The sequence below is a fragment of the Pogona vitticeps genome, chromosome 12 (assembly GCF_051106095.1).
Source record: "Pogona vitticeps strain Pit_001003342236 chromosome 12, PviZW2.1, whole genome shotgun sequence".
NCBI lineage: Eukaryota > Metazoa > Chordata > Lepidosauria > Squamata > Agamidae > Pogona > Pogona vitticeps.
In genome coordinates, this window is record NC_135794.1 from 2,877,742 (window position 1) to 2,891,499 (window position 13,758).

The 13,758-nt window shown below is 42.3% G+C and overlaps 1 protein-coding gene across 21 annotated transcripts in view; it reads right to left on the minus strand.

Annotated features, from left to right (window-relative positions):
- Positions 1-13,758, minus strand: part of TJP1 (tight junction protein 1) — a 186,391-nt gene that overhangs the window by 24,225 nt on the left and 148,408 nt on the right. For all 21 annotated transcript variants that reach the window (XM_072981897.2, XM_078381176.1, XM_078381175.1 and 18 more), the window contains 9 exons: positions 9,546-9,688; positions 8,301-8,406; positions 7,537-7,687; positions 6,533-6,641; positions 5,629-5,848; positions 4,145-4,329; positions 2,546-2,641; positions 1,648-1,730; positions 987-1,197 (listed from right to left, as the gene is read on the minus strand). In XM_072981897.2, coding sequence (XP_072837998.2) covers positions 987-1,197; positions 1,648-1,730; positions 2,546-2,641; positions 4,145-4,329; positions 5,629-5,848; positions 6,533-6,641; positions 7,537-7,687; positions 8,301-8,406; positions 9,546-9,688 — 1,304 coding nt within the window. The remainder of the gene's footprint in view (positions 1-986; positions 1,198-1,647; positions 1,731-2,545; positions 2,642-4,144; positions 4,330-5,628; positions 5,849-6,532; positions 6,642-7,536; positions 7,688-8,300; positions 8,407-9,545; positions 9,689-13,758) is intronic.

Here is a 13,758-nt window from a genome sequence, read left to right on the forward strand (position 1 = left end):
GTATGGATTTCTGTTTGGGTCTCACCATAAGACAGTATACCAGTAAAAAGGGAGGTGACCTATGTCATTGCACCTGAGAAGACCTGCTTGCACTAGTCACAGCACTGCCTCCAGGTTGGTCAAGGGTGAGGCCCCACACAGGTTTTGCACAACATCCTGTGTACCAATATGATCCAGGCACAACTGGTCAAGCAGGGATTTTCATTTGGTTGGGTTTGGACCCAAGTGCTTCTAATCGCTACATTTTAAGCCATAGGTGGGAACAGTTCTTTGTGTGCTGATTCTGCTTGTGAGAAAGCACGTCAGCCTCCATCCACTCAGCACAGGAATCTACAAGCCAGCCACTAGCCTTGCTCTCTGTATGTTGGCTGCAGATGCAAAGGAGGAAAACAGGCATCTAATGGGGTAGAGAGGTGGGCAAACTGGCTAGAGGTAACTGAGGTGGATATGAATTGAGAGGGACTAGTTTTGAGCAGCCACCGCCCAGATTATCAACCAATACAATGTTTAACAAAATTTTAGACACTTTCATCTTGCTTACATGGCAACAAATAAATAAGATATATGACAAATCTGCATTAACACTGAGCAAGCGAAATAAATCTTCCATTAACATGTGTGTACCATATATAGTCAGCTGCTTGTAGCAAATAAGCATAAATACAAACTTTGAAGCTTACCATAAACATAAGAGACTCAGCATGCACATCTGGATTAATTATAAACCTTTTATGTATCTTCTGTGTCACTGTGGTGCTCAGCCCAATGAAGCTAGCTTGTGTTTGCGTGTGTGGTTTTTTAAAAGTGTAATAAATGTATCATCAACCCCAGCCTTCAGATCTTGTACAAGGAACAAGGAACTCCTCCTGCCACCTTTTCTGTAGTAATATACACATTAATTCTCTAGGCAAGGTTCGCTGTACAGGATTGTTTTTTCATCATACCATGCCTCATTGCAGCGATTTTTCCTCTCTCAATGCACTCACCTGTAAAAAGGTGGTGATTGTTTTTCCGCAGCTTGTGGGCCCTCTCATACAGTTTTCGGGCACTTTTCCGGGATTCTGGACACAACCTCATCCTCATGGTCTTTACACCCTGTTTTGAGTCAGGGTTCAAAAACACCACGATGGGATACCACTGTGCGTAATTCAGGCGGTCTACTGCATTGGGAGTGACGTCTAGTAGAGCATGCTTGTCCTAAAGAGCAGGAACACAGGAAAAGGGAAATGACTGGATACGTCAGGTTATTCAAAAATTAAGGTCCACTTCCTGGCAGAAACACCTTTCCTCCTGCTAACACACGGGAAAGCTACGGACAGTCTGTGCACTATAAGAATCTTGAGATACATTAAGAATCTGGCTCATTATCAGACTGTTTCCTATGTGCATTCACTATCCGCGACTGAAGCCCTGTTAATAGGCTCAGCATTCTAAGAACCTGAACAATTTCATCAATCCCTATCATGCAGTTACTGAAACGTCAAATGTAGCATTCCTGGGCAGGAATCACTGTGACTGATCCTACAGTGTAGGAATGAAACCACAGAAGAACAGCTCACACATCACAAGGGCCATGTCCTAAGGGTGCCAACGTGTCTCAAGTTAACCAAGTTAATCAAGGGAAAAACAAAAGGTTTAATCACTTACTTTGTCAATTATCTGTTTTATTGTGTGAAGTCGAATAATGCCCGAACTACGCTGGTCTGTACCAGCATCTCTTGGTTCACTTTCTGTTAAAGAGAAAGTAGTTGAATGTAATCATGGATCAATTATATACAGCATTTTCCCTCATGCAACAAGACACTTTATTTCTTCTTTGAAATACTCTCTGGAGGTCTGCAAAGATTTTTAAGACCACTCTTCAGAACACTTATTTCCTGAGAAAGTCAGAAAGATTTAAGCTCTCTATTTTAGGAACATACTGTTTGTTAACCAAGTTCATTGAAAAACCACACAAATGTATAGTATATTTCAATGTATTCGCAAAGGCTTTCGCCAGAGCACAGAGTGCTGTCCTCTGAAGATGCCGGCCACAGAGACTGGCAAAACATTAGGAAGAACAACCTTCAGAACACGGCCAAAGAGCCCAAAAAACCCACAACAACCTATAGTATATTTCCCCTGCAGCCATCACCACCATAAAAACTGAAGCCAAATAATGTCCAAGGAGTGAGAAACCACAATGTTTTTCAACCAGACCTATTGGCTGCTATTCTGTTGCTAATACAACACGTTTAGAACGTGTGAACTCCCAGAATGAACACCCCCCCCCCCAGTTAAAAGTATCTTGTACCAACTGACAGGAAAAGTCTTCCCTTGCTGAGATTCCGATACTGTCAAAGTAGACAGCACTTAGCAAGACAGGAAGAGGCAGCAATATATTATCAGCACTAATGTTTAGCACCTAGATTTTCACAAAGTCTTTTTAATGGTATGTTTACCCTGCACATATGAAGCACCTATTGTTCATCTAGGAGCCTCAATAACACCTCCTCATCTCTTAAACAGACAGCATAAGAGAAGAAAAAGTAGTCGAGACGCTTACTTGCAATCTGATAAATATCTGGTTCTTCTCTCGCCAGCTTCTCCCGAGCAACATCCGCAATTGGTCCAAAGATCGTGACAGGCCTGAGAAATCCAGCTGGAATTAAAAGGGTTACCAGAATGAGCCTTCTTTATCAGAACCATTCTTGACGGCTGAAAAGTCACCGTCTTCCAATCAAAAAGTGCCAAAAAAAAACCTGAGTTGATCTATAAATATAAATAAAAACACAATCCAATACGGCCAATCTAAACACACACAAGTGTACAAGCTTTTGCGTTCTATAATCCAGTGGTTCTTAACCTTTTGAAAGAAATGCCCCCTTGAGCCACTGAGGAAATTATCATCGCCCCCCTCCCCATGGTGATGATATCTTTTTTATTTATTTATTTATTATTTATTTATTTAAGACACTTAAATCCAATGATGCCTGAAAACAAATTAAATTCCAAGAAAATGAAATGCCCCCCAAAAAGTAATATTTAATGATTTAGTTGCAAGTGAATTTTAAGACACAAAAAGCAATATAAAAAGGGCATAAAAACAAATGCAGGAACTAAAAATTTCAAGACAAAAACTCCGAAACTAAATTTAGATTGGAGGAAAATATATATTCAAGCACACTGTAAAAAGGCTGCAGCCATCTTCACAGGTTTGGCTTCTCCAGCGCCCCCCTACCGCCCCCCTTCTGCTCCAGCGCCCCCATGCCGCCCCTTTGCGTTCTACCGCCCCCCTGAAAAATGAAATCGCCCCCTGGGGGGCATTATCGCCCACGTTAAGAACCACTGCTATAATCCATAGGGTCTCTTTCAGCTCTGCACTTCTTAGTTATGATTACGATCGCGAATATGATTATTTCCCTAATCTCTTCATCCGGCTATATGGTAAAACAAAGTTGGGAAAGGGAAGAAAAAAGAAGCATGGAAGCCCTCCAGTTCTGGCTAGATGCGCTAAGCTACAGGGGCTCCAGATTTGTAAGGGCAAGGTTCCCTGACAATCACTCACACTCAAGGGAGTGTCCACATGAAATCAAATGATACTTAATCCACAGCAAACTGAAGGGACTATTTATTTATTTAAAATATTTTTACCCCGTCTTTCTCCTTAAAAAGGACCCAAGGTGGCTTACAACATCGAAAGATAATATTTAAAGCTGAAAACAATGAGTAGACAATGGTGGCTTACATCTTATTAAAAGACTAGAATGAGGAATCTCCTAAACTGAATCCTTGCCCAGCCTTCCTGCCTCCCTCTCACAAATGTCAAGAAGATTCCTCCCCCGCCATCACTCTCATTGCCTTTGAGTCCTGCCTCCCACTTTTTTCTGTTCTCTTCCAAATGAACTCCCACGTGTGGTAAGAAAGAATCTTTGGTCTGGCAAGCGTTGGGGAATTAAGCTGGCAAGACTACAGAGGGAAATTTTAACTGGATGGGTGAGGTTTATTCCCTTTTGATTTAATTGTGTTTTTAATTGTCTTAAGATTTCATGATTTGGTTTCCTTTGTTTGATTTTATTGCTACACACCCTTAACGCTGCATTGTGGCAGAAAGATGCCACACAAATCAAAACCACAGATACGTGTCTCTTTTGCTTGAGCCCACCTTCTCGAAGAACCACCCTTTCGTAAGCAGGAAACTTGGTCTGAACAGGTTGGGCGGACAAGTCTTCTCTGCTTTTCCTCAAGTTCCTCTTAGAGCTTCGCAAGCCTCGAAACCTCCAGAAATCGGCACGGTCCCCACCTGCAGTCTTCGGAAGTGTATACTGCACGCTTGCCAGTTGCTCAGCTCTGTGTTAAAACAAGGAGATAGAAAAACGACAACGGGCATTGGTTCTGGGGAGACACCACGGACTGGTCTGGCAGTCTCTCTAAAGCTCTCCTATGTATATTCTTTCTCTATCACCCCAAATATCCCACCTTCCATTTTCAGCCAAAGCAAACATTTTAAACCATTCTGCTATTCATATATCTCTCAAGTAGAAGAGGAACTGATCATGAAACTACCAATATCACAGTGCCCATGATCCACAGGGTAATCATATGGAAGACTGTAAACAATTCTGGTCAAGACATGCAAAAAAGCCTACTATGATGAAGCTCGGGACGGAGCAACCAAAATGACCCAGGACGGGAGTTGCTCCCTGTGAAAGAAGCGGGTAACATATGCCGCTGTTTGGTTTAGACAAAAAAGAAAGCGACGGGAGACACGAGAGATGCATGTAAAATTCAGCATGGCTTCAACGAAGATTACAGGAAGAGGTTTTTCTTCCTCTCTCAAAATGTGAGGGCCTGGAGTCATCTACAAAAGCTGAATGGTAGCAGATCCAAGATGGATAGAAAAGAGGGACATCACGCCCTTTTTAGTTAAACCATGGAATTTGCTGCCACAGGATGCAGGGAGGGGCTGCTAAATCCCCCAAATTTATGCAGGGATTAGATAAATTCACAGGCAATGAGGCTACTCGTGCCTACTTGTCATAAAAGCTATATATTATCTTTGGCATCGGACAACATTACAACACCAATACGGCAATTGCTGGAGAACAGAAGCAGGAGGGATGATCATGCATGTCCTGTCGATGGGCTTCCCAACCGACTGACCCCTATGAAAGCAAAACACCAAGCAAGACGGGCCTTTGCTAAAATCCAGAGGACTGTTCTTAAGGCTTGCTCTGTGTGCTTTCAGAGTTTTTTAATGTTGTATTTTCACACAATCCAAGAGGCTGGTATGATCCTTAAAAAACAGCCCTGTACCTTGCAAAGTGCTTTGGGAGGCAGCCCTGAGAGGACTAAACTCTGCAAACACACATACACAAGCAAACTAAAAAAGAAAGAAAGAAAAAGCTGGGTGGCCCTGCATGCAATCCCAAGAGAAAGGTGGCCGATACCCATTTTTTCAGGCCACTGAAATATCATGAGCAGAAACTGTTCTTCAACTCCGCAGGAGTCTTCATCCTCAACTTCACCCTCCTCTTTAAGAAGTCTATGTTTCAGGGATTTCATCCATGTAGTAAAACACAAGGCAGATCTGTACAGGCTTAGCAGGCTGACCCAATAAAAGCTGTTTTGATGCCGATTCCAAAATACCTGTTTTTGTTGGGTATAATCCCTCTTTCAACTTCTTTGTGGTTCTTGCCAATCCGAATAGCCAGCCAGGAGCCCAGCTTGCCATTGTATAACGTATCCACTACCCGGAACACCTCTCCTTTGTTGAAGCTAAGTCCGTAGGGAGATTCTTTCTCGTATTCAAAGTGAGTTCTAATATAGAAAGAGTCTCCCACATCCGATTCAACAATGCGCCGGTAAACTGCAGGCATGGAATAGAAACACAGACTTTAACAATGGCTGCCTTGAGAATAAACAAACTTTTTCTACCAGTAGTTAATTTTAAACTTGAAATGCCAACATGATGTATTACACAGTTACAGTCTGAACAGCACTAGGCATATTTACTGCTAAAACAGCATAATTTTTCTTTATTCCTGAGATCCCAAGGATCTCTTGAGAGGAAAACAGCAAGGTTTAAGAACATTTAACTGTGGCAAAAAAAGGACCCAGCTTCTTAGCTGCTTTGTAAGGTGACAGATAAAAAGGAACTGGAATCCATTAAGCTACAGGTATAAAACCAACAGGGTAAACATGCATTCTTACCCAGGTAGCTACTGGGTAAGCCAGGGTGGACTGACCGTAGGTAGGTAAAACTGGCATGAGTCTGATGCTCAAATGGACAACAGTTCCAGCACCACTTTAAAAAAAGCTCTCTCCTCCTCCAGCTCAGAATGTCACAATCCCAGACTGGCCTATCGTATGTAAGCCAGTGCTTGCTGTTCTGTGCAGGTAAGGACTAACACGAAGCATTCAAATGACATCAGACTGCTCTGTCGGTTTGAAATAGGTGGTGGGACAAATGCCTCTCTAGGGCACTCAGTTCATCTTCCTTGTTTTGACTGCCATTCGAAACAAAAGAATGGGGGTTGTTTCCTTTACTTACCATCCTTTTTCTTCTGTGCCAGAATGGTTACTTCCTCTCCTTTAGGGAGATCAAGCAAAAACAGCACTGCTTCTTCTCGAATGATATTTGTGAAGTCTACATTATTTACCTTATGCCAAAAAACATACACACACACACACACACACACACACACAAACAAACAAACACACACACACAAAGAGAAAATAAAAAAAATTACAAAGCAATTTAGAGAACCCCAGTACTCATCTATACATGTTCTATACTTACATCATTATTTATATAACATGGCTTATTTGCCAAACAATACACCGTCCCTTTGCCATATGAATCAACCTTGCGCCTATTTTATTGATACCTGGGATGCAATCCAAATATGCAGTCATTAGAGAATGTGTCTCACTGGACTACCAGGGGCCCAAACACACTTTGGATTGCATTCTAACCAAGGAAGAATGGCACCGATAATGGTATAGCTATAAAAGTAATTAAAATCACAATTCTTTCTTCCCTGTTTTTCAGTATTAAACTAATGAATGAATTTATTCAAAGACAAAACTAAATGTAAGAGAACTAAAAAGGTAATTGTGAAGGTCTAGCAGTGTAACATCATCCAGATGGATTCAAAGACAACTTTTCCATGGATCTGTCAAGAGCCGTTCACAGCATCCAAGCATGAGGTGGCACCGTACATACAGGATGCTGCCCTCTTCGCATGAACAGAAAAAGAACTGTAACATTTGCTACTGCCGCCCCATTGCTCCCATTGCCCCTCTTATGGCAATTTTCTCCACCATGTTTTTTTAAAAAATGGCTACCTGCCCGCATGTGGCACCGAAAAGGCCAACAACTTTCATTGGGCTTAATCTTTTGGGGACAGCAGACCAGCTCTTCAGATGCAAGCAGACGGCTGTCCACAAAAGCTTAAGCCTGATGAAACTCGTTGGTCTTTAAAGGTGCCCCAAGTCTCCTCTTGGGATGACATCTGCTGAGAGACACCGCAAGACATCCCTCCGGAAACCTACCCTGAGAATCTGATCTCCTTCTTCCAAGCCTTCTTTAGCAGCAGGGCTATCTTCTAGAACACCGGCCACGAAGATGCCAACGTCATTACCTCCAGCCAGCCGCAAGCCCACGCTGTCTCCCTTTTTGAATTTTACAAGCTTCATGCTTGGCCTGCAAAAGGTTAAGAAAATATTTTTAAACTACGTTATGCGGTGCTTATGAATACATAACATTTTCTCACATTTTCAGATGGAAGAAAAAAAAATGGGCAAAACTGCTATTCCCCCATCACACAAGAAGAGGGCATGAGAAGGCTTTTCTGAGTGACAGACAAGGAGCACTCATGATACTGGGTGATGCAAGGGGTCTCTTTAAAAAATTGGGATGCCCTCTAAGATCCCAGAGATAAGATCTCCTCTAAGATCTTAGACCGTTAAAAATTGCCCACCCCAGGCAAAATACATGGAATTACTTTTAACTAAGACACAGACATTATGTCGAAAGGAACAGTTTTCCGGGAATCATAGCAGCTTTGGGGCTTCCACATTTGTAGCTAAGTGCAATACTGATGATCCCTCAGTACTTGAGAGAGAGAGAGGTCCCCCAGATTTCCCAGCTTGCATTTGGGTCAAGAAATATGTCATGCTATCAAATTCCAGCATGCCTGAATTCACCAGTGGTGGATACACAATTTCTTAAAGTTGCACAAATACAGGGAAAGAGATGAAGCTATGGGAGGGGAAGAAACCAGTCTTGTGTTCCAGACGAGTTCCCGAAAACTTACCGAAGCATTCCATCTTCATGAGTTGAGTTTGGTAATGGGCCATCAGATGGACTGACAGGTAAATCTACATCTGGCTGACCTGCCTGAGCATAGACTGGCTTTGGTTCTGAAAAAAATGACAAAGAAAAAAATATAGAATCACTGCTTGCTTCCCATTAATTGTTGTTCTTTGAAGGGTCATCTGTCAATTCACAAAAATGGTTTTGTGCACATGCACAGCCGTGTTCTGGAACATTCCCTAGCCAAGTTTTGGGCAGTAACTCCATCCTTTATATACCTACCCTTGTGCATATAAAGGTGCACCCTGATTGGCAGTCCTCAGTTCCATCCATTGAAGAGAATAAATGTGTAGAACATGGGGGGGGGGGGGGCAGGAGGGTGGGATGTGTGAATCCATAGATGCTCACTTGAACAACAGCAGTTAAAGAGAAGCAACTGGTCGGACCTCTTTTCTATGAGAATTTTGACCTATTCCAGCTCTGGTGCAGAAAAGAGGGCATTTGGCATTTTGAGTTAAAGCAAAAACCAGAAAACCATTCCTAAACTCTACTTTGCTACAGTAAGAGCCTTTTGTGGAGTTGTTGTTATTGTTTAGTCGTTAAGTTGTGTCTGACCCTTCGTGATCTCATGGACCAGAGCACGCCAGGCCCTCTTGTCTTCCACTGCCTCCCGGAGTTGGGTCAGATTCATGTTGGTCACTTCGGTGACCCTGTCCATCCATCTCGTCCTCTGACGTCCCCTTCTCCTCCTGCCTTCACTCTTTCCCAACCTCAGGGTCTTTTCCAGGGAGTCTTCTCTTCTCATGAGATGGCCAAAGTATTGGAGCCTCAGCTCCAATTTGCGGAGTACAATTTGTCAACTGGTGCTCTTATCAGAGCTGAATCCTGTGGCGTAGGAAGTATGCACTTAGAAACAGCCGCAAATACTGTAGTGCGTGTCTTGCACATGACACATGTACACCTAAAAAAGGCTGCAACATTTATTTAGTTTGCTTAAATTAATTTTATAACTTTCGGTATGAGTGGGGGCCTTATTCATTTCTTTTTTTAAAAAAGACAGGAGAAATAAACACCACTGTGCAAAAGATTTTCTCTCCTTCTCCAAGCTAGTCCTCCAGTTTTCTAAGTTATTCCTCAGGTTTGTTTTTGGCTTCTGAATCATACGTAGATTTAATTTACCTGTTTGTTAAAATGCATGCAAGTCATCAATGAGAAGTGCTTTATTCAGGTGATGCCTTATCCTTACCTGGAAGGGGTGGGATCTGTTTATCACTTCTCTCCGTCACAGATTCTTCCACTGATTTCGAAACGGGGAGTTCCTCTGTGTTCTTCACAGGCGTAGAAACTGCACCTGGCTTTGCTATCCTTTCCTCATCTCTACTCCGGTGACTAAAATTGAGAAAAACAAAATTTCATTTAGAAACAGAACCAATCATTCTGATGAAGAAATTTAACACTTTCAGAACCACAAAGCGACCTCAGTACTCCAATCCTAGCACCCAACTAGTGACAGGTGACATACTCTGGAGTTTTTCCTGAAAAAAGTCTAACATGGTTTGGGAAAAGACTTCTGGGACTAATCCTTCCAGAGGTACAAGCATCATCCACTACAGATCTTACCCACTTTTGCTCTAGGGAATACAGAACAGAATGGCCGTAAAGAGCCAGTGAGAGGTTCCCAGAATCTACACTACCTGACTCTGCCCCGTGCAAATGCCATACAAAATCCATGAATCTGTACTGGACATTTTACAGATGCAATGCTGAACGACACAAGCACACACACACACACACACAAAGACAAAAGATGCAAGGACAAAGGCTCGGAGCCACAGCCTCCTTCCTAAAAATCAGGATCAAATTATTTTTTCATGCAGTTGAGAGAAAGTCCCTAAGATGTCGGTTCAAAGCCTTACACAGCCATGCGACTCACTGGATGGCCTTGAGGGAGCCCTGCCATTAAAAACTGGGCAAAGGGAAGAGTCACCTTATATATAGCCCTGGATCCCTTATATATAATCACTGGAAAGGGTGCAGAATGAAATACAAAAACAGAATGTTTACTACAACTGTCCTCTTCCTACCCCCAGTATGGCTAATACATGTTTTTAGTGTAAGAGTAGCAAGATATATTTATCAGTACGTAGACTTGACCTATTTCAGCTCTGGTGTAGAAAAGAGGACATTTGGCATTCTGAGCTAAAGCAAAAACCAGAAAACCCTTTCTAAACTCTACTTTGCTACAGTAAGAGCCTTTTGCGAAGTTGTTGTTGTTGTTTAGTCATGTCCGACTCTTCGTGACCCCATGGACCAGAGCACGCCAGACCCTCCTGTCTTCCACTGCCTCCCGGAGTTGGGTCAAATTCATGTTGGTCGCTTCGATGACATTGTCCAACCATCTCGTCCTCTGTCGTCCCCTTCTCCTCTTGCCTTCACACTTTCCCAACACACTTTCACAGCAAACAACTAATACACCTCCTCAAAAGAAAGACAATACTTTCTTTCAATACGATAAACCAGTTTTCCACCGACAGATGGCACCATAGCCTTGGTAACTGTGTAAGTATCATGTGCAACGTGCACACTTGAATTAGCACTTCTATGAATTACCTTTTCAAAAGAGAGGGACAGAACCATAAAGCCAAGGAATGACAATAAGCTCCAATTATTTTGGGGGTAGTGTTAGTACGTGGCCGACTTGTCCATTTGCACACTGACTGAGAAAAAGGTACGTCACACTAGCTGATTTCTGGAATTCTAAAACAATGCTAGTGTAGAGCTCCTTCAAGACGAAAGTGTTACTGGCAGAACAGAGGGAAAGGAGAATCTAAAGGGGACATAAAAACCATAATCTGATGGTTTGCTCTCTTCTTAATGTGTCGCTCAACTAAAAGAAATCCCGACGCACTGCTTGTTTCCTTCTTTGTTTAATTAAATCACTTCTATACTACCCTTAAGCACATGAGATTTCAGGACATTGTAGAGAGTAAAAATTAATTCTTTAAAAAACATGATGCCATGAAATAAAATTGATATGCAGCAATCATCCTGCTGTGTTTTTTTCTGCTGCCAGTGAAACAGGGAAACATGCGCTACAACATCATCATGACAATATTGTATTTTGTAACACGGAATGACCAGGGAGGCAATTACATACAGCCCTATTTTTGGCAGCAGGGTTCCAGAAGAGAATATAGTTGCAGCCAAATATCTGAAGAGAGATGACATTCAAAAGACAACCCGGGCTTCCATTCTCTCTTCAAGCCAGTCATATAATTATATGACCACAGCCGAATTAAAAAAAACAAAAACAAAACTGAATCATGTAATTTGTCTGTCTAGTTCACTGCTCTCTTTTCTGACTGGGGGTTGGCTCTCCAAAGTCAGAGGAACAGGCTCTTGCTCCTCTGATTCCAGTACACACAGCTACTTAGCTACTGCTCCATTTGTAAAAATTACCATGGAGGATTCTTTTGATCTAGATGGTGAATCAGAACCATTGGACTTTCAGATACCGTATTTTTCAGTGTATAAGACAGCCCCCATGTATAAGATGCCCCCCACTTTTCTAACCCAAAATTAAGAAATCTAAATGGGGCTTAGCAAGTGGAGGGAAAAGCAGGGATCAAAGCCTTGCAGGATCACTTTGATCCTTCTTTTCCCTCCACTTATTTTTGTTCTTTTCTCAGCTTACTTCCATATATAAGACGACCCTCAATTTTTAGTCTAAAGATTTTAGACGAAAGCATAGTCTTATACATGGAAAAATACGGTATGTTGAATTTCCACTTCCTGAAGTTCCAGCCAGGATGCTCAGGGATTCTGGAACATCCAAAATATCTGTCGATTCAAAGACTGAAATCTAGAACAATGGTCTTTTGACCCAAGGAGGGGGGATCCCATCACACTTTGCATCACGTACAAACCTAAGGTGGGGCTCAAGCCAATGGCTTCAGTGATTCTGCCAAATTCTCTCTTTGGAGCATCTGATAATACAGAGGAGCCCAAGTCCCTCTTTTTCATCCAGCTACCCTTAAGAGGAAAAAGCTGGACATGCAGAGGAAAAATAACAACATCAGAAGCAGGACTCATGGTTTTAAAAAGCTGACAACTAAGTGGGAGGGACACAAAGCATTTCTCAGGTTTCAGGATATCATCAGCTGCCAAGTCACTTAGATTTGAGTTGCTTGCACATTTGCTTGTTGCCCTGAAGTTAGTCAATGTTTAAGTGATGCCTTAAAGCACTGAAGCACAAATTCCTCCTTTCTAAACCTAAATTAACGCTGAAGCTTAGAGACAAATAGAAAAAAGGCAATGTCCCCTGCGCATCTGCATTTTTGAACTTTCTAGTAAGCCTTCAATTTTCACTGTTTTTAAGATTATACAGGACGTGTCTTGACACTGTCATTGTTCCTAGGTGACAGAACGTTGTTAAAAATTTCAGCCGCATTCCCCATGAGTCATCAAAGGTGTTATTTCGCTGTGTATGTGTTCTGGCAGTACTGCTTTTACTTCTAACATCTGTGCTGTGTCAGGAAGGCCTCTTTTTTTTTTAAAGGATGCTTAACGCCGCAATATTTTAAAATAACCTTCAGTCACAAAAAAGTGAAGTCAGCTTCATGTTTGTTTCATCACCGGCAGCTCATCTCTTACCAAATTTCCGGACTGTCCATCAACCCATGCATACATCCTCCATACAACACACCATTTTACCTTTCTCGGCGGCTTTCAGTGTGCTAAGACATTGACAGACCTTTCAGACCTTCCCACAAGAACACTTTCTGCTTCTTTCAGAAAGAATTAATATCTGTGAGAAACCTTGCCCGTCACTTTTTCGGACTCACGAGGCAAAGACTATAGATGCAATGTCACAAAAAGGGACGGCTCTCCCAAATGGAGTGCCGCTGCCTTTAAAGACGGTTTGATATAGCTGCACACGTCTTCACCGGTACAAGAGATGTGAGGACTCAGATTAGTTTTCTACTGTACCCCCCCCCACACACAAGCTTTCGTATTTTTCAGCAGAAAAATTTGCAACCCGAGGAGAATTTAGTGGGGGGAAGCCTCCAACTTCTTACATTGTGACATCCTATGTTTTAAGCAATAAAGCTTGTTCTGTATGTCTATATCTGTATATTCTCCACCCTTTTTTCATAAAATGTTTATGTTCTCTTCCAAGAAAGAAAGAAAAATCATCCTGCCGATATTGCTTCAGAAATGGCATGCATCTGAAGTCTGATCAAGCTACCCAGATTTTGTACCAGCTGCCTTAGCTGATAGTACATTTTCCATTAAGATCTAGAAGGGCAGCAAGTAGTTGAATCAGGGCCTTTTGGTAGCGGCCCCGCTTTGTATCCCCCCCTTTCCTGCCCCCCCCAGGAAACATGGACAATATAATTAGATTCCCATTTTGCCATTCAAGAGTTGGCTTTAGTGACTGTGTCGGCAGTTCAGTTCAA